Here is a 25469-nt window from a genome sequence, read left to right as displayed (position 1 = left end):
TATTATAATTATAAATTTTACTTTATTGAAATGACAAAGTGATACCTTGTGATTGGACTTGAATTTTGTATGGTTGAGTAGTCCACTATCATGGCTCATCATTAATGATTGGTGGAATTGTTTTTTTTTTTCTTTCAATCTTCTCAATTATTTGAATGAACGCACAAACTGTCTTTGATACACTGATCCTAATTGATTGTTGGACAGAAATATTATTCCATGATACCCAGTTGCACATAAACAATTATTTTTAATTTTTTATAAATCTAATCGATAAATAAAATAGTCCCTATAAGATTCTAACTAAATCCTATTGGGTTATAGGTTTTTTTTAAATATATGAAAGCCAGTTCAAAAGGAAAAAAGGAATCTAACCTTTTTAAAAAGAAAACGACATATGTTTTTCCTCAAATTTTAAACAGTGTCAGTGGGGGATCTGACGTTGATTTGACAAATAGAGTGATATAAACTGAGGCGGCCGAGAAGGTTTCTTTTCTAATCTGATACGAGGACTGAGAAAAACTAAAAAATATTATTTTCTTATCCATTCAAAACTTTCATAGAGAGAAAAAGAGGAAAACGCTTGTGGAGGAAGCCTCGATGTCCGGCGGCGTGTCTTGGCGCGTTCCGGCTTCGGTGGCTCCGTCCTTTGTCAGTCCAGGTTAGCTTGCGTACTGTCTGCTTCGATCTGTCGCACTCTCCATTATACTTGAGGATCTGGGTTAGGGTTTTGCTCCGGGAAGAGCTCCGCTTGAGGAGAGCTTTGAACGGCGGCAGCTCCTCTCTCTCTGGATTCGCAGTGAAGATGTAGAACAGCATTTCGCTGAGACAGATGGCTTTTGGGTTCAGTTGTTTATCCGGGAGGTGGAGGCTCTGATGGCTCCACCGTCGTCGATCAAGCTTCCGGGGAGGTGAAGGTTTCTACAGCCTCATTGCTGCCGGCTTTGTCTTCGAGACGTGAAGGATCTCCTCGCCTTGCGTCTTCGGCTTTTGTTCCCTTAATTCTGTTTTAGGGTTTAGTTTATTATGGTCTCGTGGTGTTGATTGAGATTCGGTGGGTGAGGTCTCATAGTAGGAAGAGGAAAGCTCTTCGGTGGATGATAGTGTTGTTCTTTCCGATGGTCTTTGCTCTGGTGTGTGTGTGCTCGAACGGTGACGGATGAATCTCGCACTAGCGATTGATGCTCTTCGATAAAGTAAATACCCGAGTTAAAGGTGACGGTGACGGCAACGATGACAAGAGAAGGTTTTCAAAGGTTACGATCTTCGGGTTTTGAATGTTCAGTAGATGGCCGGTATGGTTTGGGAGGAGCTCTCGGATAGGCGATGACGCTCTCCGTGCAAGATCGCTGGTGCGGTGCCGTGCAGGTTAGGACGGTTCTGTCGGGATGAGAAAAGAAGAAGATGAACGACACGTGTTTAGGGCACTGTCGGTGCCGGTTCTGAATAGTTTAACGTTCGGTTTCTTATGGTTTGAATAAACTGGTGTTGGTTTAACTTGATTTGTTTTTGTGTTACATGTTGTTTGGGCCGGGATGTATGGTCTTTTATCATGTAATTGGGCTTAGCCCGTATTTTATATATAAATTTCAATTTGGAAAAAAAAAAAGATGTTACTCTTTTTAATTTATACATGAAATAAGTTGGAAATTGTGTATGATCTTTAACCATTTTGTATATAAATTTTGTTTGGAACCTAACTTAAGACTATTAAATATTGTTTATAATTCAACTCGGCACATGATTAGAAGAAACTAAATGTATTTTTCTTTCAAAAGTTGGAAGGAGGAGAGTTACTTGTATCATAATCACTAATCACCAACACGCTTAGAATCATATGGAGACATGCAAAGAGAGGAATCCTCTCAGAGGATATAGTGAGTATGCGATTGAGATGACTACTAAAACCTTCTTTTTTATGAATATAAAATTTATTCAACCAAAAACATTGTTTAATCAAATGCATCTGTTTTAAAAAAAAATTATTATCAAAATAATTGTAGTTATAATATAGTAATAACATTGTTTATTGCAGGTTTGGTCTAAAGAATACATCTTAGAAAATATAACTTTCATAGGTTAATGGAGTATTCTTTTAACCATGTCAAGTAAAGAAAACATTTGGTAAATCACTTCGCAAATAAAATATATGGGATATTACTATTATTTTTTATAAACAAAAACATGATTTTTTATTGGGACAAAATATATTTTTGAAACCTTTAAAAAAATCAAAAATAATATATTTACTTTACCGAAAGAATTATCAAAAATAGTTAATGTAAATCCATGAAATTTACATAAAATCTTTAAAAAAATTATGATAAAAATCTGAAAATCAGAGCATAATTATTTTAAAATCCACATAATTAATATTACCGAATTTAAAAAGCTACAAAAATAAATTCAAATTTTTTTTTTATTTTTTTTTATTAATGGAAAAAGTCAAACAAATAAACAGCTAAAAGAGGTGAAACGTTGTCGTTTTAAACCATTTAACCTAACCACCACACGCTTCCTCACCTTATAAAAACGCGACAAACCAATATGCCTTGGAAAACCTAAACTCTGCAAACGTGTCTGCAACGAACGAACGACCGACTTTACTCATTCTCCGACAAACACAAGTCCTAAATACTATTCGGAGACTTGTTTTGCTGTTTCCTTAAATCTTCCCTTGTTTGTTTTTGCATAATATGAAGCGAAACCGATCAGAGAAAAAGGTAATTTTCTTCTTCTATATTATATATATCCATCTCTCTGTCTCGCTCTGATTGATTGTGATTCAAGTAGCTGTTGAAAATCTTATACTTAATTGTTAAATCACAGACTATATTCACCTTTGAGTTTTATCAATGGATCGGGAGAACACGAGCGCGTGTGGTGGTGACGAAAATCACCCCTTTGCCTTGTCCTCCAAGGGAAGTGAAAACCCTAATAAAGTTGTGATCACTGGAAAGAAGAAGAAGGGAAAGAAAGTTTGTAAACCGCATAAGGAGGAGAAGGATGATCACGAGATTGCTTTTTCCGGGGAAGATAAGTTGAAATCTAAGAATGTGGGGTTTGCAAGCTTTGATCTGCTTGGTGTAGAGGATGATGATATTAGTGCTGAAGTATGTGATGAGCTAATACTTGGGAGACAAGTTACCGAAGAAACTAATACTAAGAGTGAGGATGCTGGAGGAACCTCTAGGAGTAAGAAAAAGAAAAATAAGAGTGGAAAGACTGCACATGAAGAAGAGGATTTGGACAAGATTCTTGCAGAACTCGGGATCACTCCTGTTTCACCAGCACAACCTGAGCTAGTTGCACCTGCAGATGGCTCAAAGGATGAAGGAGAAGAAGAGACAGTCCTGTCAGTTTCAGCGAAGAAAAGGAAAAAGAAGAAGGATAAGGACAAGGACAAGAAAGTATCTGCTTCTTCTATGGAGGAGGCTAAGGAGGAGCCATCACAGCACCAGAAGAAAGTTCCTAAACACGTTCTAGAGATGCAAGAGATGGTTGCGCGGAGAAAGGAAGCAGAGGAGATGAAGAAGAAGGAAGAGGAAGAGAAGTTTAGGAAAGAGGAAGAGGAGCGACGCATGCAGGAAGAGCGAGAAAGAGAAGCCGAAAAGATTAAACAGAAGAGAAAGATGAGGGCTAAGGAGAAGCTGCAGAAGAAGAAGCAAGAGGGAGGGATTCTAACAGAAAAGCAGAAGAGGGACAAGGCTTTCAAGAACAAGATATTGTCTGATGCTGGTATGCTTCTTGCTTCAGATAAGAACAGTGATTCCTCAAAGCGTCCTGTTTATGGCAACAAAAGAAAACCAGCTCGCGGAAAAGCAAACGACTCTGCTTCAGAAGTAGTACCTACTTTGCATGAAGGAGATTCAACTGAGCTGGATAAGAAACAAGAAGCTGGTGATGAGGAGGATGATTGGGAAGCAAAAAGTGATGATTCTGTTGATATAATGGGTGATTATGATGATGATGGTGAAGATGTACCTTGGCTTGTGGTTAAGAAAGAGATCAAAGAAACTGCTTCAAAGGCCCATTGTTCAGGTGAGGATAACTAAACACTAGTTTCTTTGTCCCTTTTGTCTTTTTATAATCTAATATTCATTAGGTTTCAATGCAGGTCCTGTCACTGATACACTAGCATTGAAGGCTGGAGTTTCATGCAGGCCACAAAAATCTATACCTAATGTGGATGATGCTACTAGGCGGCCAAAAGATGCTAATGTCTCAGTAGTTAATGAAGTTGTTGAAGAAAGTCTTCGCTCTCCCATTTGCTGCATCATGGGCCATGTTGATACTGGCAAAACCAAGCTCTTGGACTGCATCAGAGGAACAAATGTTCAGGAAGGAGAAGCGGGAGGTATCACTCAGCAGATTGGTGCAACCTATTTCCCTGCAGAAAACATCCGTGAGAGGACCAAGGAGTTAAAACCCGACGCAAAACTCAAGGTGCCAGGTCTGTTGGTTATTGATACACCTGGACACGAGTCATTCTCGAATCTGAGGTCAAGGGGTTCAAACCTGTGCGACATTGCAATTCTAGTGGTGGACATAATGCATGGTCTAGAGCCACAAACCATAGAGTCTCTTAATCTGTTGAGAAAGAGGAACACAAAGTTCATTGTTGCCTTGAATAAGGTGAGACGTGGTTTTGTTTTTTTCTGTATTGTTACTTGATGTGTGGTAATCTAAAACATGTAATGTATAACTTTTCAGGTTGATAGGCTATATGGGTGGAAAACAAGCAAGAACGCTCCTATAGAGAAGGCTTTGGCGCTGCAATCGAAAGATGTGGTTATTGAATTTAACATGAGGCTCACTCATGTAAGTTATACGTCTTATAGGTTTGATGCAATGGTTGATGGTGGATAAATATGTGTATGTATGTTATAAACTAATATTGTTTCATTGGTGTTACAGGTTATAACCCAGTTCAAAGAACAAGGACTCAACACTGAGATTTATTACAAGAACAGAGAAATGGGAGATACTATCAGTATTGTGCCTACTAGTGCTATTAGGTATGAAAACTTTCTTATAGTTCAACATTGAGGTTAATGAGGCCAACCTTGGAAACTAATGGATTGGTTTTGAATATTGACATTTTCAGTGGGGAAGGGATTCCAGATCTGCTGCTATATTTGGTTATGTGGTCTCAGAAGACAATGGTTGAGAAACTTACATTTGTTGACAAAGTGCAGGTTTGTATCTTTTCTCTTTAGGTAACATATTAGATTCTGCAACATTATACAGCGCATTCTTATCTTTTCTTGTAATGGTTGAACAGTGTACCGTCCTTGAGGTCAAAGTTATTGCAGGCCATGGTACAACAATTGATGTTGTTTTGGTCAATGGTGTACTCCATGAAGGTGACCAAATCGTTGCTTGTGGGTCACAGGTATGTTAAAACTTCACCTAAACAGGTCGTGTGTCAAGTATCTCATCTGGAAACTTAATGTTATTTTTTTTCCTTCTATTATTTAGGGACCAATTATAACAACTGTTAGATCATTATTGACTCCTCATCCTATGAAAGAGCTACGTGTGAAGGTACTTTTAGATTGAACACACTCCTTGCCTTTTTTTTAATGTTATTTCTAGTGAAACATGGTTTGTGCTAAATCAGCTTCATTTTCAGGGTACATATCTGCATCATAGAGTAGTAAAGGCTGCGCAATGTATCAAGATTACTGCACAGGTGATTATCTATTACACAACACCATAGTCTTTATCACTAGCATGCACTGTTCATTATCCTTTTGAAACTTTGAGCACATTCTGAACCAATGCTTCCACATTTTGTTGTTTATAAAAGGGACTTGAACACGCCGTTGCTGGTACTTCCTTACATGTGATTGGACCTGATGTGGACGTGGAAGAAGCCAAGAAAACAGCCATGGAGGATATGAAGTCAATCATGAGCTGGGTTGACAAAAGCGGTGAAGGAGTTTACGTACAAGCTTCAACACTAGGATCTCTGGAAGCATTACTAGAGTTCTTGAAGTCTCCAGATGTGAAAATACCCGTCAGTGGTATTGGCCTAGGACCTGTGCATAAGAAGGATATCATGAAGGCCGGAGTAATGCTAGAGAAGAAGAAAGAGTACGCAACGATTCTTGCTTTTGACGTGAAGATAACTACAGAGGCTCGCGAACTAGCTGACAACATGGGAGTCAAGATCTTCTGCGCTGATATTATCTATCATCTGTTCGATCAGTTTAAAGGTTATGTCAAGGATGTCAGAGATGAAGAAAGGAAGGAAACAGCATCCGAAGTAGTGTTTCCATGTGTACTTAAGATTTTACCAGACCATGTCTTCAAAAGAGGAGACCCAATCATCCTTGGAATCGAGGTCATCGATGGTATACTCAAGGTATATTCTATGTTCTCATCAAGGTATATGCTATGTTCTCTTGCAACTTCTAACAATGGTCTTTCATGGTTTAGGTTGGAACTCCCATGTGCTTTCTAAAAGAGATTGAGAAGTCGAGAGTGTTTGTTGATCTTGGTCGCGTTGCATCTATTCATAAAGACAAGAAGCCACTTGACGATGCTAAGAAAGGCCAGCAGGTTGCCATCAAGGTATGAAAACAACCTCCCTTTCTTCTCTTCACCACTTACCCTTTTATTTTCACCATCTTTTTGTAAAAAAAAACAATGTTTGTTGATATCAGATCATTGCCTCTAACCCTGGAGAAGAGAAAACGTTTGGAGAGGACTTTGGTATAGAAGACGAGCTTGTCAGTCATATATCTAGGAGATCCATCGACATACTCAAAACACTCTACAGGGTAAGTTTGACAAATCTCTCTTGTTCTCCAGGCTTTTGTCGACAATGTTGTTTTAAAATTAACTAGATTTTGACCCGCCCGACCGGGCGGGTATTTATTTTATGTTTTTATATTTTATATTAAATTATGTATTTTTAATATTTAAATATAAATTTAGACTGAAAATTAATTTTTACAGTTATAATAAAAACAAAAATTAAAAGTTTAATAAAATATTCTGATATAAATTTTAAAATTTTCCAATGCCAAAATCTTAGCATCTTTTAAAACAAATAAAATAAATTTATAAATACATAACATATATAAACAAATTTGAAATATAATTTCTGTTAAAATAAATTTGTTAAAGAAAATTAATTTTACGTTGTTGTTGTTTATTTCTATAGCTTGATCCGTGACCGTATAAAAAAATTTTCCGTATAAATATTTTTTTCATTTTAAATTTGTTCTTTATATTTAAAAAATAAAATAAAATGTATTACATAATTATGGAAAGATGTTATTTACTTGTTTATAGTATTAATGTGCATTAAATTTAAGATTTATCATGAATTTGTTGTGGAATAAATTTAGGAAATTATGTATTAAATTAGGAAAAAACAAAATCTTTAAAATTAGGTTTATTAACTACTTCAATGGCATTAAATTGTAAATATTTTGCAAGTTTTAGGATTAATTATAAATTGTACTTCTATTTTAATAAATAGATAAGTTATTGGATTCTGATATAGGTGTATCTTGTTCTTTTTGATTAGTGTCGGTATTTAAACTTTGAGTTCTTCTTCTATTATATTTTTTTATTTTACTTGTAAATTAAACAATTAAGTGTAAAATATTAGAGTATTTTGTTTAGATTATTTGTGTTTATTAAATTATACTATAAATTTTGTATGTTAAATTATTATTTAAAAATACATTTTATTGATCTTTTTAAAAGGGTGTGAAATTTTTAGACAGCAAAAATTAAAACTAATGGAAGATTAAACCAAAAAACATTGACAACAAAATACTGATTTGTTTAAATTATATTTACTTGTTTATAGTATTAATGTGCATTAAATTTAAGATTTATCATGAATTTGTTGTGGAATAAATTTAGGAAATTATGTATTAAATTAGAAAAAACAAAATCTTTAAAATTAGGTTTATTAATTACTTCAGTGGCATTAAATTGTAAATATTTTGCAAATCTTAGGATTAATTATAAATTGTACTTCCATTTTAATAAGATAGATAAGTTATTGAATTCTGATATAGGTGTATCTTGTTCTTTTTGGTTAGTGTCCGTATTTAAACTTTGAGTTCTTCTTCTATTGTATTTTTTTATTTTACTTGTAAATTAAACAAATAAGTGTAAAATATTAGAGTATTTTGTTTAGATTATTTGTGTTTTATTAAATTATACTATAAATTTTGTGTGTTAAATTATTATTTAAAAATACATTTTATTGATCTTTTTAAAAGGGTGTGAAATTTTTAGACAGCAAAAATTAAAACTAATGGAAGATTAAACCAAAAAACATTGACAACAAAATACTGATTTGTTTAAATTATATTTACAAAGGCAAATTTGATGATTTGAAGTGGGCATTTTCGTTTTATAAAGACGTAAAGGTTAAATCAAAGCCCATTAAAAATTTTGCAAGTTACAAAGACATTTATATAAGCATCAAAGGATCAAGTGGTTTAGTATTGCTTTTGTCTCGGTTTAATTTAAGTTGTAATCGGATGTCTTGGTTTAATTTTAAGTCAAAACTGTGTTTAATATCAGTGGCATTCAATGGTAAATATTAAGGAAAAATTAGGGTTAAATATTAATTGTACTTCAATTTTAATAGATTAGATTGTGTTTTAATCATAACTTAAAACTGAAACCCTAAAGCCTCCTAATTGCAGAATGAGTTGAAGGACGAGTTGAAGCTTGTTAAGAAACTTAAAACGCTGTTCAAGATACAATAAGTTCTTCTTGCCCTCTAATTCATTTGAAGCTAAGCATAGAGATTACAGTGAAGATTTGTGAGGAGATTTGAGAGGGACATGTTCGGTTTCCTTTGTTTTGTAGTCTTGTTTCTTTGTGATTTTGATATTATAGACTTTTTTTCTAAATGTCCCTAGTCATGTTAATGCAATTAATTAACTACAATCATTATGTTTTATACAGTTTTATATCTTTGGAGTGAACTCCCATTGTTTTCTCGTCTACGATCATGTTTTGATGAATGTTGTGACAACTTGAATTTTGCTATAGCCTCTAGAATAATTTTAAGTAAACTAAATAGATTTATTTACCTATTTTTTACATCATAAAAAAAAAAGTGAGAACAGAACATAACTTGAGTTCTCTGTATTGATTTTTCTTATGAGAGCCTGAATTATGTTTGTTTAGTATATACATATGTTTCTAATTGCCACATGTTCCATTTAACTTTTCATGAGGATGTGTGGGTTTACACACAATCTAGCAGGTTTACGTTTACAAATCGTAATACCGCATATGAGATTATAGAACACGACAATGGTTCCACTAGTATCATTGATTTGTCATGAGGAGTTGTTTTGTGGTCGAAGACGATAAAACTCTTGTCATGGATCTGTGGTGTTGATATCTTTCTTCTTTTTGTGATGGAGCTCATTTGTGTTTCTAGTCTAAAGGAGTTTAAAATCGAAAGTAAATTCATCCACAAACCGCATTATTTTCTTAAGGAAAGTATACTGTTTAATTGATTAGAGCTGCATGTGTTAAAGACTCAACGTAACAATTATCATTCATTAAGAAAAATGCCACTGGATAGATTTATATAACATATTTGCTTACATAAAATCTAAAATCCAAGTCACAAACCCATATATCCCAATGTATCTTCTTACACTTTTTTTTTATGTATCTTCTTACATGAAATACTCAAAGTTTTATTTTATTTTTGGTAATCATGCATGTTAAATAAATATTCTAAAGTTCATATGAAAAAAATGTAACCGCTTAAATTGTGTTGCATGAAACATGAAGAAGGTTGCGGTCGCGCACACGTACAAACTATCACAAACCATGTGATCTAAAATGTGATCTAAACAGTGTGGTTACACCAAACGTAACCGTCATAGCTAACCATCCTCCAATCAGAGTCCTAGCCAACGACTTAACCACCGGTGCTTTCCCCAAAACCGCTCCTAACCACCCAATCATAACCAAAACGAACGTCACCGCCGCAGCAATCACTACAATCCTCATTTCATACGTTTTCACAAACGCAGCCGCCAATAAAGGCACAGTCGCTCCCAGAATAAACGCTACCGCAGATGCAACAGACGCTAGCATCGGGCTCGGAAGCTTTGCTTTCTCTATCTCTTCTCCGCTCTCTCTCTTTATTTGAGCCACCTCTATGTCGTACTGAGAGTATACGGAGACAAACTCTCCGATTGCCATGCTACAAGCTCCGGCAACTAAGCCTGCGAACCCGGTTAAAAGCATGGTTTTGACGTCTGGCTTAACCGCACCGACACCCATCATAAGTGAAGCCGTTGAGACAAGACCGTCGTTGGCACCAAGCACGGCAGCGCGTATCCACGGAGATCGTTTTGAGTAGTTGAAAGCAGTTTCTTGATCTTTCTCCAGGTCTATGTTCAAGCTGTTGTTCACGTTATAGGACTCCATCATTAAATCTTTTGATTTGGTTTCTATGAGATAGAGAACACAGGAATTTGCTAAAATGATTTAGAAGTTGATTTTAAATAAAAAAGTATATTTCAACTTCGGTTATATACAAAATTAATCTAAAAAATCTAGTGAAATTATAATTAATTTTTAGTGACCAAACAGAAACGAGTATGTATTTTTATGAATATAAACTCGAAAAGTTTTCTATAGTTTTGTAAGTAGTCGATCTTAAAAATAATTTATAAATTTTATATAATTTTTTTATGGGAAAAAAATTTAAATCATATAACTACAAACATCTATAAATTATATATATATATATATATTAAAATTTAGTAAAACTAAATTGTTTTTAACCTAAATGAATGAATGTAGATTGAGTCATGATATTTCGTTAGTTTAGAAATAATGGAGGACTTCATATATTTATATGGACATAAATTCGTTATATATTTTCTCTCTTACTCATACATTACAATTATCTGTTACAACGATCATTGTCTATAGTTAAGTTCATATCCAGTAAAAATCTATAAATTAATAATGTTAGGATTATGACATTTTATTAATTAATAGAGTTATTAATTTATAAAAAATTATATTTTAAAATATTTTTATTTAGAAAATAAGAAAATGGTTGATTTTACTGTATATACTTTAGTTAAATTTTAGAAATTCGACTTTCATATTGTTTATTTATGTTTCATAGAATTTTAAATATGATTTTAGATATAATTTTATAAAATTATCAAAATATATTGAATTGTTAATAAAATAGAGATAATTGCATTATGAATATAAAATCAACAATATAATATTTAATTTATACTTATATACAATTTATATATACATAGATTATTAATTTATGATTTCATAGAACCATATAATTTATATAGAACTTTCTAAAAAAAATTATCTTATTAGTTTATCGATTGTGCCATATTTGAATCAACCCAACTAGGGACAAAATAATTATCAATTTATATTTTTATTAATTTATTAAATAATAATTTTTTAAAAAAAAATCTACTAAATAAAGAAACAAATATAAACTTAACTGGGCCAAACAAAAATAAGCTTACTATATGGGTCGAACTTATGTGAAGACCGGAGATAGAACGTACATTAACAAGTAATTGACTGTATAGCGATTCTTCAAGGGTTAGCCTATTTGAAATGAGATACCAATCACTCAAAACATTAGTTGCAAAATGATTTTACACATGTTATTTTTATAATAAATTTCATCAAATAAATATAAAATGGATACCAAAATTGATAACATGATTTTATAATTAAATATTACATAGATAATTACATTTAAAAGTAATTTCACAAATGTCTTCTCTATATTCACTTTTACCAAACACATGTGACATACCATACTAAATTGATGACATAACTTATGATTAAATGTGATATAAACAGTTAAAATATTATGAAGTTTTAATCGTAATGTCAATAGGTCTTTTATATATCTTCAAATTTTAGAAATATTGTTTACTTTACTTTTGATAATTATAAAATTTTATATCATTTTTTTAATTCTATATAAGTTGATTTAATATATTTTAACCAAAAGAAATATATAAAAAGTATAATCTTAGATTATAGTTATAGATGTATACATAACTGTTCATAAATATAATTGCAAATAAAAATGTATTTTATTTTAATTTTATGTTCAACTAAGTCAAAATCAATATTAAAATATTATAAAAATAATAAAGTCTATGGGGGTTCTTATTAGTTAAAATCTTCAACTAAAAATTAACGTAATAAAAAATATCAACTAAAAGTATACAAAATAAATCATCAACTTATAAACCGTTAACATCTATTATCATCCATCTAGAATATGGTGATGGATGGGGACAAATGTTGACGGTTTATAAGTTGAGAGTTTATAATGTCGAAAACTTAATTGAGAGATTTTTTCCGATTACAAAATAATTGAGGAGAGTTATCACTCAAAATCATTAACTATAGTAAACCGTTATCGCTTATGCATTACTTAAAATCGATTTATAAGACTGTAAAACTAATTTTAAATCCTTATACATTACTGTATTATAAAATTAATTTATAGATCCTAAATTAATAATTCTCAATATTACTTATAACTTCGTAAAATTAGAAATATTAAATTATTTGATATTAGTCAATACTGATATGTAACCTTCTGAAACGGTATTTAAGGCATAGGGTAACATGCGTTAATGAAATTAAAGTTGCAGATTTATTTCGTAAGATTTTTAGTTGAGAGTTTGTTTCATGATTCATGTTTAGTTAAGGGGTTTAACTACTAAAAACCCAATCTATAATTGTTATAAAAATATAATTTTAATTTTTAAAAAATATTACTGTACATAGTACAAGACTTGTCAAGTTTGCACAGTCAAAACGGACACACCCAGGAAGAAACATCCCCTAACGATATTTTTTATATGAAAATATTTTTTTTTAAATTACATAATTTAATACATCTCCAATTATGTATACCAGCACGAAATATATTTTCTTACTGGAAAGTCTATGAGGCACGAAAATGACAAGTTCATCTTTTGAATCTTCCAATGGATATTAATAAATCAATATATCTGAAAGATTATATAGCTGATCAAGAATCGGCGGAGTATATACAGTAAGGATTGCACCAGAAGACCTTGTTTAGAAATATTTTCTATTTCTGAAATTGAAGAAAATTTGACAAAGTATGAATCATCAGAGAAACTATATTAATTTTGTATCTAAGAAGAACTGATCTTTTACTTAATTGTTCCGTTCCATAGTCGTCGTGACCAAGTCGTTGCTATATGCATCATTGAAGTATTTTATTGATAAGATCTCCATGTCGATCAAATTGAATAACTACAAAAACAAATGATTTAGCGTCATTGTTGTTTTTTTTAATAAATGGTTTGTCGACTCTGACCATAACTATATACTAGTATTTTTATAACTTGTCCTTTACTCTAGTGTTGAAATTAGAATCAATCAATGCCTTGAACTTTGACTAAATCCACTGTCTTGAATAGCAACCATAAGTGGTTCTTACTTTTCTACGGGTGCATTAACATACAGACTATTCAGCGCCCAAGATGGACCGGAACGCCATCAATATATTTATATGAAACTCAATAGCGAGAAAATACCACAAGCTTTTAGCTATAAAAGGAGAAACGAAGGTGCACATAAATATACTAAACTATCATCCCAACACACAGAACACACACATACAGAGTCCCTCGCTTCTGATCAGTGTGGTGTGCGGTACCTTGAAAGAGAAGAAAAAAAATGGGATTCCCTTTTGAAGAAACCTTGAGCTCTAACCCTAAAACCCAAACTGTTGTTGATGATGATAACGAGTTGGGTTTGATGGCCGTGAGACTAGCCAATGCAGCAGCCTTTCCGATGGTTCTCAAGGCCTCTCTCGAGCTCGGTGTTTTCGATACTCTCCACGCCGAAGCTGCTCGTACCGACGCCTTCCTCTCACCATCTGAGATTGCGAGTAGGCTACCAACTACTCCACGTAACCCTGAGGCACCGGTTTTGTTGGACCGGATGCTTCGTCTACTAGCTAGCTACTCCATGGTCAAATGCGATAAGGCTGGGAAGGGTGAGAGAACCTATAGGGCCGAGCCAATTTGCAGGTTCTTCTTGAAAGATAACATTCAAGATATTGGATCCCTTGCGTCTCAAGTTATTGTCAACTTTGACAGCGTCTTCCTCAATACCTGGTAATTTTCACAATTTTATTTTCATCACTTTGGGAATCTTTATTAATACGGTAATTAAATCTTACTATATTAATACGTGAATTATAGGGCACAACTGAAAGATGTGGTACTTGAAGGAGGAGATGCATTTGGCCGTGCACATGGTGGCATGAAACTCTTCGACTATATGGAAACTGATGAGAGGTTCAGCAAGCTCTTTAACCAGACAGGGTTCACCATCGCTGTGGTGAAGAAGGCTCTTGAAGTTTACCAAGGCTTCGAAGATGTGGATGTTTTGGTTGATGTTGGAGGAGGAGTTGGCAACACGCTTGGTGTTGTTACTTCTAAGTATCCCAATATTAAGGGTATCAACTTTGATCTGACTTGTGCCTTGGCACAAGCACCTTCTTACCCTGGAGTGGAACATGTCGCTGGAGATATGTTTGTGGATGTTCCAAAGGGAGATGCTATGATCTTAAAAGTAAGCTCATAAGTTCATATTTCATATTTCTTGAAACTGTATGTATACTTGTATTCTGTACTTACATATGTGATTTTTTTTTTTTTAACAGCGTATACTACATGATTGGACCGACGAAGACTGCGTAAAAATTCTCAAGAATTGTTGGAAATCACTACCGGAGAACGGTAAAGTTGTTGTGATAGAATTAGTCACTCCTGATGACGCGGAGAATGGAGATATTAACGCCAACATTGCCTTTGATATGGATATGTTGATGTTCACACAATGTTCTGGTGGAAAAGAAAGGTCACGAGCCGAGTTTGAAGCTTTGGCTGCAGCTTCTGGCTTCACCCATTGCAAATTCGTTTGCCAGGCTTATCACTGCTGGATTATTGAGTTTTGTAAAGAAAATGCGTAAAATACAAAACTAAGACGTTTCATCTTCGTTTGATCAGTTCTTTGTTTGTGATGATGATACTTTGTATGTATGTGTGTTCGAGAAATATGAAAGAAAAAGAACAATCTTTTTGTTTATTTTTCAATTTTCATTGTACTTATCATATTTACGCAAGGCTACCTATTTAATGGACTTTTTATACTTTCTTGTATTGCAAAAAAACTTGAGAGAAACTTTTTTTCTTTAAGTTATTTTGCATCTAATAGAAATTTACAGATGGGATATATGTATAGATATGAAAGGCAACCATTATATACCTTGTTCATATATATGGTTTTGGAGAAAAATGAAAAATAGGATAAATTTTGTTGTTATGTCATGAATTGAGTTTTTTTTCACAAGAAAATGGTAATCTTCAAATGCATAAAAAATCCATTAATAAAAGTTAGTAAATATTTCTTAGAGAAAACAGTGACAAAAAATACATCATTTGAAACATTTTGAGATGTTTTTGAGATATATATTTTACAGATGACAGTTTATGGTTGATTTAATTTTTCTCTTTATAAACTAAAAATAATTAAACAACTAAATTATATTTAAATACTACTCCCTCCGTTTTTAAATGATAGATGTTCTGGAAAAAAAGTTGTTTCAAAAAGATAGTTTTTTACATTTTCAATGTTTGGTTTAATGAAAAATTGTAAGTTTCAAAACAATTAATGGTGTTTATTGAATTTCTATTAGGTAAAAGTTATAGAAAATTGTTATTCACAAAAAACAATTCACTCACAATCAAAATTTAAAGAGTTTTTTTAATATCTTTTGAAAATTCTAAAATAGCTATCTTTTAAAAACAGAGAGAGTATTATTTTAGTTGACGAATTTTTTTTTGGGAAAATTGCCAATAGAGAACAAAAAAATAAGGGTGTTGTCCCTTTGGTATAATTTTTTTTTGTCCAATTTTTCTCCTTTTTACCCTTTGTATTTCTGAAAACTAATGAAATAAATAGTTTTGTGAATAAAAAAAAATATTAAAATATAAACAATTAATAAAACACCCATATACACAAGCTGGTATTTTTTTTTCTTTTCAAAAAGTTGATAAATAAAAATTTGAAAATACGTTCTACTAAAAGTAGAATGTGCCTTCTATGGAAAATGGTATAGTAGAAAACGATTTCTAAAATAAACACGTTCATCTACTATTTTTAAAACGTACATTCTACTATTTACTAAATTTCTAAATAAGTAGAATGTGCATTCTACTAATCCTAAAACTATATACTTTTCGTCTAGATGCATCTTTTACTTCTATTAAGTATTCTAAATTTCGCGGAATGTGTTTTCTAAAATGTACTCTTACGTCTACTAAAAGTAGAAAGCGTGTTCTGGATTTTTCTCAATCTTCTAAATTTTTAGAAGGCGCCTTCTACAGATAAGATTACTTGATTTTTGCGAAAATTAATGAAAGTTTCAGTTAAGAAAATATTCTAAAAATCTCCTAAAAATATTCTAACTTCCTAAAACGTGTTATTTTCGATTTTACTTGTCAAAAAAGTTTTTAAAAATTTTCTCTTGTTTTCTTCATTAATCTATGGTTTTCCCATAGTTTTTCTTTTGATTTTTTTCATAAACTCTTGTTCTATATATGATACATATCTATACAACATGTGGTATTTTGAAATTAGGGGCAATTTTTGTAAAGTTTTATTTTTATTTTTATAAAGTTTACAAATTTTATTTTTATTAAAAACATTTTTAAAAGTTTTATTTTTATTAAAAATTTCGATAAAATTAAAAAGGTTACAAAAATTTAAACTTTTTATAAAAATAAAAGTTTCTAAAAAGTTTTTAAATAAAGTTAGTTTAAAGTTTTTATTAAAATTTTTTGTAAAGTTTTATTTTTATTTTTATAAAGTTTAAAAATTATATTTAATTAAAGCTTTATTAAAAACGTTTTAAACTTTTTATAAAAATAAAGCTTTGTAAAATGTTTTTAATAAGTTTATTTAAAGTTTTTATTAATTTTTTTTGTAAATTATTTTTACTTTTACAAAAAAATTTTTTTTTTTAATTTAAAACTTTTATTTTATTTACCCTTTTTAAAACGTTTTTAACTAATTTTTTTAAAATTCTTTTAGTTTAATGTGTCTAATAAAAACTTTAAACAAACTTTATAAAATTTGTTAACTTTATAAAAATAAAAATAAAACTTTACAAAAAGTTTTTAATAAAAAGTTTAAACAAAATTTATAGAAATACATTTTCATTTTTTTAATTTTTATTAAAAAAATTTGGTAAAACTAAAAAGTTTACATACATTTTAAACTTTTTATAAAAAATAAAACTTTGTAAACTGTTTTTTATTAGGTTGATTTAATGTTTTTTATTAAAGAAATTAGTAAATTATTTTTATTTTATAAATTTTACGAATTTTATTTTTATTAAAAAGTTAAAAAGTTTTATTTTTTACGTTTTAAAAACGTTTTTATTACAATTATATTAGTTTAATGTGTTTAATTAGATTAATCAAGGGTTATTTTCGGGATTATGAAAAAAATTATACTAAAGAAACAACTAAACGATGGTTTTATACTATTGGGACAACCATGCTGAATTTTTGTTCCGTTTTGACAATTTTCCCTTTTTTTTTTAAGTCCCAAGTAAAAACATCTAAAAGATGGATATCCTAACAACTTATTGCATCACCTACCACCTTATAGGCATTAACCACGTGAAAATAAAAGTAAATATTGCTTGGCACCTAGCTACCGACTGATTTGTAAGAAATTTAGTCTAGTTATTTGTCATTGATGTGATTAACCAATAGCTGGGTTTTTTTTTATGAGAAAGGGTTTACTAGTATGTTGGTTCCCATATTGTATATGTTGATTGAGGCCAATATGGCGATTAATGAAGTTTGACAGTACAAAATTTGTGACCTTCCTGGAATGCAAGACAATGCAAGATGGATTTATGCATCTTGGACACTTAACAACTTGTAATGTTACACTCACTTTTGTCCAAATCATTTCCCCATTCCTTAGTCATAGTCGTCCTAGACTCCTAATCAAGTTGGAGTTATGCATCTCTGAGTATTATAAATTATTTTTTGATAGTGAGTATTATAATATAATTATGTCAGTCAAATTAAAGAACAAAATACCAAACTAAACAAATATTTCTTTTTTTGTAAACTACTTATATAGTCACTTGGTTGATCTTTTAGTATTGAAATTAGAGTCGCTTGAATTTTAGTAAATACAGTTTTTAAAACAAAACTAACGTAAAACAATATCTACCTAATTCAGCTTGCCATAACTGGCTCTTACTTTTCTACACAAAGACTATTCAGCCAGCCAAATGGACCTGCAAACTGACAATATAATTAAAGTATTTTAAAATAAATTACATAAATTATAATAAGACTAAATTTAGGACTAGGCAAAATATCTGTAAATCTTGATACGATTCGTTATCCGTTTCTGTTCGAACCGAAAAATTTAGATATCCATAAACTTTAGGAATCAAAACAAATATTGATATGCGATATCCGTAAAAAACAAAAAAAAATCACAAATACTAATATTTTTAGGAACGGCTATTCGATCTGATCCGTTATATTATATATATTATATAATTTTTACAGTGTCTTTATTTACTAAATATATTAAATTATTTATTAGAACTTTAGAAAATAAATAATATTTTGTAATAAAATATTATTATTTTATATTATTTTTAGATTTTTTATTTATCTTTACGGATCAAATCATATATCCGGTTAAAAATCTAAAAATTTCTAGATATTCGAAACACCGAATATGTGGATGCCGACATATCAAATCACACGAATAATTGATTATTCGCACGAAACAGATCGGATCACGGATAACTTCAAAAATCCGGCATGCCCACCACTAGCTAAGCCTAAGCTATAAGAAGTAGGAACCAATCGATAAGCATTATCATCCTCAACACTACATAGAAGACACGTACACACACAAACTCTCTTTGTTTCCTCTTTTGATCACTGTAATCACCACGGTACCTTCAAGAAGAAGAAAGAAAGAGAATAAAGAAGAAAATGGGAATACTTACTGAAGAAACCTTGAGCTCTAACCCCAAAAGCCAAATTGCTATTGATGACGATAATGAGTTGGGTTTGATGGCCGTGAGACTAGCTAATGCCGCCGCCTTTCCAATGGTTCTCAAAGCTGCCCTTGAGCTCGGTGTCTTTGACACTCTCTACACTGCCTCAGTGTTTCTCTCACCTTCCGAGATAGCAAGTAGGCTACCAAATACGCCTCGTAACCCTGAGGCGCCGGCTTTGTTGGACAGGATGCTACGTCTACTCGCTAGCTACTCCATGGTCAAGTGTGGTACGGTCCAAGCCGGAAATAGCCAGAGGGTTTACAAATCCGAGCCAATATGCAGGTTCTTCTTGAAAGATAACATTCAAGATATTGGATCCTTAGCTTCACAAGTCATTGTCAATTTCGACAGTGTCTTCCTCAACACTTGGTAATTTTCTATTCACTGAAACATTTAAAATATAAAAAAAAACAATGAATCTTACATTGTTGATATATATATGCTATATTCGCAGGGCACAATTGAAAGATGTGGTGCTAGAAGGAGGAGATGCATTTGGCCGTGCACATGGTGGCATGAAACTCTTCGACTATATGGGAACTGATGAGAGGTTCAGCAAGCTCTTTAACCAGACAGGATTCACCATCGCTGTCGTGAAGAAGGCTCTTGAAGTTTACCAAGGCTTCGAAGATGTGAATGTGTTGGTTGATGTTGGAGGAGGAGTTGGCAACACCATTGGTGTTGTTACTTCCAAGTATCCCAATATTAAGGGTATCAACTTTGATCTGACCTGTGCCTTGGCACAAGCACCTTCTTACCCGGGGGTGGAACATATAGCGGGAGATATGTTTGTGGATGTTCCAAAAGGAGATGCTATGATCTTGAAAGTAAGCTCATCAGTTTATCATTTACATTTCTTGAAACTGTATGTATACTTGTATTTTTTCCCTTACATATATGAGTAACTTTGTTTTAACAGCGTGTACTTCATGATTGGACCGACGAAGACTGCTTAAAAATTCTTAAGAATTGTTGGAAATCACTACCGGAGAATGGTAAAGTTGTTGTCATAGAACTAGTCACTCCTGATGACGCGGAGAATGGAGATATCAACGCGAACATTGCATTTGATATGGATATGTTGATGTTCACCCAATGTTCTGGTGGAAAAGAAAGGTCACGAGCCGAGTTTGAAGCTTTGGCTATAGCTTCTGGCTTCACCCATTGCAAATTCGTTTGCCAGGCTTACCACTGCTGGATTATTGAGTTTTGTAAATAAATGTGTAAAATACAAAACAAAAACGTTTCATCTTCATTTCAGTTCTTTGTTTGTGATGATCATACGTTTGTATGTATGTGTGTTCGAGCAATATAAAAATAAAAATAAGCTTTTTGTTTTTTTTTTATTGTACTCTTCAAGAATCAGTTTTATACTTTTATCTAATTGATCTTCATTTCAGTTCTTTGTTTGTGATGATCATACGTTGGTATGTATGTGTGTTCGAGCAATATAAAAATAAAAATAAGCTTTTTGTTTTTTTTTATTGTACTCTTCAAGAATCAGTTTTATACTTTTATCTAATTAGCCACATGGAAATGTGGAATTCTTCCTCAAGAGCTCAGAAGACTTACACAAGGCTATCTAATCAAATATTTTATTCTTTATGTTTTTGAAAAAATAATATTTTATTCTTTCCTGCATTGGAAAAAACAAAACTTGAGAACTTTTTTGCTTTAATTTAGTTTGCACTTAATAGAAATTTACAGATGGGATTATATTACATGTATAAATATGAAAGGCAACCATTATATACCTTGCTCGTATATATGGTTTTTGAGAAAAATCAAAAATATATTTGATTTTATATCATAAATTTGAGCTTCTCAGAAGAAATCAGCATTCTTCATATCCATATTTTTTTTAAAGAAATTGTTTGAGTGAATATCAATTTTTAAAATATTTTTAACACTTAGGTTTAAGATTTAGTGATTATTAAGGTTTAGTATTTAGAAGATGTATTTGGATTTATAAACTTCTATTAGAATTCCACATCTACTAATGATTTTAAAAGTTTAATCTTTTGCATCATCATTTAAAGTATTTATGAAAATGGTTAATTTCTGAATTTGAATTTAAAAAATAGTATCAAATTTGTGGTGAATTGGAATTTCCCCAAAAATAATTTCCATTGACTTTTAATAAATATTTCTTAAAGAAAACAGTGACAAAAATACCTCATTTGAAACATCTTAAGACATTTTGAGATATATACTTTACACATGACAGCTCATGGTTGATTTTTTTCTTTATAATCTAAAAAGTAATTAAACAATTAAAAACTATTATTTTTAGTTGACAAATTTTTTTTAAAGTCTAAAATTAAAATATCTAAAATATGGAAATGTTATTGCATCACCTACCACCTTATAGGAATCAACCACGCGAAAACAATGTCAATATTGCTTGGGCACCTACCAACAATTGATTTGTAAGAATTTACTTTCGTTATGGTCGTTGGTTTAATTAACCAACTAGATGTTTAATAAAAAAAAATATTTAAAAATAAAATTTGTTCATATTTGAAATTGTATTATCTTCTTATAAGTATTTTAGTTTAATTAAAAATTAAATTAAGATAAAATAAAAAATTGTTTATTTAAATTATATTTAAGAATAGATATTTATATATTTAGAAGTATAATCTTATATAATTTTTATTTATTTCTTTTGGTTAAAATGTACTCCCTCCGTTTCATATTGTAAGTAGGTTTAGCAAAAAAAAAATTGTTTCAAAAATAAAGTAGTTTTATTATTTCAATGTAGTTTTTGAATTTTTTTGTATATTGTGTAACCAATAAAAATATATTGGCTTTGTTATAATTGGTTAAATTCATATATTAAATGATACTTTTTGAAAAATTAATAGGTTTCTTAGTATTAGTGTTTTTATCTAAAACTATTTACAAAGTGAAACAGGTGAAGTATTAAATTATCATTTATAAATTAAGAAAAAAATATTTTTGATATAAAAATTGTAAACATATCAAAAGTTTCAGAAATTTTTGAAAATTGATTGAGTAATAAAAACTGTATAACTATAAAATAGAATTAAATAAATTTTAAATTTGTAAAATATTGTTATATTTATGTTATACTATTTAATATCATATCTGAATAGATTTTATTTAAATATGATATATAAGTTATTATTGTATTCTAAAATTTTACCAAAAATATAAATCAACATTAAATATGTCTACATCACATTTAGCGATAAACCATGTTATCATTTCTGATATGTCATGTCACATTTTTTTAGTGAAAATTATTGTAGATAGGACAAATAAGAAAAATATGTAAAATCACTTTGCAAATATTATGGAAGTATTTTAAGTTTATTCCATGTTTTATACCATAATTCATGTTTACCTTCATTAAAAGAATATTTTCACAAATATTTTCTTCATTAAAGTGGCAAAATTCTCTTTTACTCTTTCTTTATAGATATATAAATATAAATAATTATTTAAATAAATAATTTCATATAGTTTTCAAATTATATGTTTTCAAATTCGAACTTTTGAGTTTTTTCTCCAATTTTTCAAATTTCATTTGTCTTTTTGAAATTCATAAATTCTTTCTGAAACTATTTTTAAAAAAATTATTTTAACTTCGAAGTATTTATTTATATATTTATTAAAATCCTAAACCTTACTTTCTAAAACCCCATTTCTCAAAATTTAGATTCTAAGTCTAAACTAATTATAATGGTCTGCTTATCTCTTTAAAATTAAGCATAAATGTGGTTAATGCTATGAAAAATAATATTAGAAATGCGGTAATTTAACCAATTTTTTTATAATTTCTAAGGGACTAGGAGGTATGATGGTTCCATATAATATATGTTGACTGGATCCAATATGGTGATTAGTGAAGTGTGGCAATACTAAATTTGTGACCTTCCTAGAAGGACACACAATTCATGATGGAGTTATGCATCTTGGACACTTAATAACTTGGGATGTTACATTCACTTTTGTCCGTATCATTCCCCCCATTCCTTAGTCACAGTCGTCTAATCAAGTTGGAGAACAAAATACAAAACTAAACAAATATTTTCCTTATTTTTTCCTTTTGTAAAATACTTATAATTACTTGGTTGATCTTTTGTAAATTAGAGTCATAGAGTCGCTTGACTTTAGATCATCTTTTATAGTACTCCACTACTTTTTTATATTTTGTTGTAAAATATAATAATTCTATTATATGGTGATATTTCTTCCAATAGCTTACTTTAAAATATAATTATTATAATATGTTCTTCCAATAGGAACATAAAATATAATAATTCTATTAAAATAAAAAATAATATTCATTTATATTTTACTTTATTATAAAATAACTATATTATAGAATAAATTATTGGAGTAAATCTAGTTCAATAATAGAGTTACTCTATAGTAAAATAGAGTATAAAGAAAACTATAGTATCATTGGAGATGCTTTTAGTAAATAATATAATTTTAGAAACAAAACTAACGAATAACAATATCTAACCATTTTACGCAAAAAGGAGAAAAAAAATATCTAACCATTACAGCCGCCAAAACTGGCTCTTACTTTTCCACAAAGAGACTAAAGACTTTTCAGCCAGCCAAATGGATCTGCAAGCCGACAAGCAATCAAATGAAATTATTCAAAATAAAATAAATAATTGAAGGCTAAGCCTAAGCTATATATAAGGAGAAACCAAGATCCATCAAAAGCATCATCTTACTCAACACTAAATAGAAGAACAGACACATACCCTCTCTTGTTTAATTCCTCTTCTGATCACTGTGATCACAACGGTACCTACAAGAAGAAGAACGAAAGAGAGTAAAGAAGAAAATGGGAATACTTATTGAAGAAACCTTAAACTCTAACGCCAATAGCCAAATTGTTATTGATGATGATAATGAGTTGGGGTTGATGGCCGTGAGACTAGCCAATGCCGCCGCCTTTCCAATGGTTCTCAAAGCTGCCCTTGAGCTCGGAGTCTTTGACACTCTCTATGCCGCCTCAGTGTTCCTCTCACCTTCCGAAATAGCAAGTAGGCTACCAACTACACCTCGTAACCCTGAGGCGCCGGCTTTGTTGGACAGGATGCTACGTCTACTCGCTAGCTACTCCATGGTCAAGTGTGGTACGGTCCAAGCGGGAAAGGGCCAGAGGGTTTACAAAGCAGAGCCAATATGCAGGTTCTTCTTGAAAGATAACATTCAAGATATTGGATCCTTAGCTTCTCAAGTCATTGTCAATTTCGACAGTGTCTTTCTCAACACCTGGTAATTTTCTATTCAAGGATTAATATTTTTCTAGTAAACAATAAAAATAAGAAATGAATCTTACGTTGTTGATATGCTATATTCGCAGGGCACAACTGAAAGATGTGGTGCTAGAAGGAGGAGATGCATTTGGCCGTGCACATGGTGGCATGAAACTCTTCGACTATATGGGAACTGATGAGAGGTTCAGCAAGCTCTTTAACCAGACAGGATTCACCATCGCTGTGGTGAAGAAGGCTCTTGAAGTTTACCAAGGCTTCAAAGATGTGGATGTGTTGGTTGATGTAGGAGGAGGAGTTGGCAACACCCTTGGTGTTGTTACTTCCATGTATCCCAATATTAAGGGTATTAATTTTGATTTGACTTGTGCCTTGGCACAAGCACCATCTTATTCTGGGGTGGAACATGTCGCCGGAGATATGTTTGTAGAGGTTCCAAAGGGAGATGCCATGATCTTAAAAGTAAGTTAAACAACTCTCTTTGTTTACCACGTATTTATTTGTGTTTATGTATTACTTTGTACTTACTTTGAGATTTTATTTATCTTACAGCGTATACTTCATGATTGGACTGACGAGGACTGCGTAAAGATTCTTAAAAACTGTTGGAAATCACTTCCTGAAAATGGTAAAGTGGTCGTAATAGAGCTAGTCACTCCTGATAATGCTGAGAGTGGAGACATCAATTCTAACATTGCATTTGATATGGATATGTTGATGTTCACGCAATGTTCCGGTGGAAAAGAGAGGTCCCGTGCTGAGTTTGAAGCTTTAGCCATGGAATCAGGCTTCAGCCATTGCAAATTCGTTTGTCAGGCTTATCATTGCTGGGTTATTGAGTTCTGTAAAGAAAATGTCTAAAATCTAAAGCTATGCTTCTGTTTTTTTTTTTTTTTTTTTTTTTTTTTTTGTCAAGGAAACTATGCTTCTGTTTAATTGTTAATTCCATCTATGTTTCAATTATTTTCTTGATGTAAGACAGGTTTAAGCAATAAAAAGTGTTTTCTTTTATGATTATCTCT

At 31.2% G+C, this 25469-nt stretch overlaps 5 protein-coding genes across 6 annotated transcripts; 4 read left to right on the top strand and 1 right to left on the bottom strand.

Moving 5' to 3' along the window:
• The first annotated feature begins 2549 nt into the window (after window positions 1-2549).
• LOC108822980 (eukaryotic translation initiation factor 5B) lies at window positions 2550-8990 on the top strand. Of its 2 annotated transcripts, none has more exons than XM_056992650.1 (13): window positions 2550-2723; window positions 2830-4041; window positions 4118-4635; window positions 4714-4821; window positions 4918-5018; window positions 5108-5198; window positions 5285-5395; window positions 5482-5547; window positions 5636-5695; window positions 5813-6370; window positions 6445-6579; window positions 6672-6788; window positions 8685-8990. In XM_056992650.1, exons 2-13 carry the CDS (start codon window positions 2856-2858, stop codon window positions 8745-8747), a joined length of 3114 nt encoding a protein of 1037 aa, XP_056848630.1. In that variant the 5' UTR covers window positions 2550-2723; window positions 2830-2855; the 3' UTR covers window positions 8748-8990. The 2 variants fall into 2 exon arrangements, with proteins under 2 accessions (XP_056848630.1, XP_056848629.1); XM_056992649.1 differs by having other exon boundaries at window positions 4106-4635.
• A 557-nt stretch (window positions 8991-9547) lies between these two features.
• On the bottom strand, window positions 9548-10592 carry LOC108833277 (vacuolar iron transporter homolog 4-like). The gene has a single exon (XM_018606708.2). It carries the CDS (start codon window positions 10441-10443, stop codon window positions 9826-9828), a length of 618 nt encoding a protein of 205 aa, XP_018462210.2. The 5' UTR covers window positions 10444-10592; the 3' UTR covers window positions 9548-9825.
• Window positions 10593-13597: 3005 nt separating this feature from the next.
• LOC130494530 (indole glucosinolate O-methyltransferase 1-like) lies at window positions 13598-15212 on the top strand. Its single transcript, XM_056993242.1, has 3 exons — window positions 13598-14183; window positions 14271-14643; window positions 14735-15212. The coding sequence occupies exons 1-3, from the start codon at window positions 13741-13743 to the stop codon at window positions 15041-15043; spliced, it is 1125 nt and encodes a 374-aa protein (XP_056849222.1). The 5' UTR covers window positions 13598-13740; the 3' UTR covers window positions 15044-15212.
• A 3767-nt stretch (window positions 15213-18979) lies between these two features.
• LOC108833275 (indole glucosinolate O-methyltransferase 1) lies at window positions 18980-20523 on the top strand. Its single transcript, XM_018606706.2, has 3 exons — window positions 18980-19549; window positions 19635-20007; window positions 20100-20523. The coding sequence occupies exons 1-3, from the start codon at window positions 19113-19115 to the stop codon at window positions 20397-20399; spliced, it is 1110 nt and encodes a 369-aa protein (XP_018462208.1). The 5' UTR covers window positions 18980-19112; the 3' UTR covers window positions 20400-20523.
• A 3358-nt stretch (window positions 20524-23881) lies between these two features.
• LOC108833276 (indole glucosinolate O-methyltransferase 4) lies at window positions 23882-25357 on the top strand. The gene is made up of 3 exons (XM_018606707.2): window positions 23882-24448; window positions 24537-24909; window positions 25000-25357. Exons 1-3 carry the CDS (start codon window positions 24012-24014, stop codon window positions 25306-25308), a joined length of 1119 nt encoding a protein of 372 aa, XP_018462209.1. The 5' UTR covers window positions 23882-24011; the 3' UTR covers window positions 25309-25357.
• Window positions 25358-25469: the final 112 nt, after the last annotated feature.

This window comes from Raphanus sativus, chromosome 8, assembly GCF_000801105.2.
Source record: "Raphanus sativus cultivar WK10039 chromosome 8, ASM80110v3, whole genome shotgun sequence".
Classification (NCBI taxonomy): Eukaryota; Viridiplantae; Streptophyta; class Magnoliopsida; order Brassicales; family Brassicaceae; genus Raphanus; species Raphanus sativus.
The sequence above is the reverse complement of the archived record's forward strand: the minus strand, read 5'-3'. Positions and strand labels throughout refer to the sequence as shown.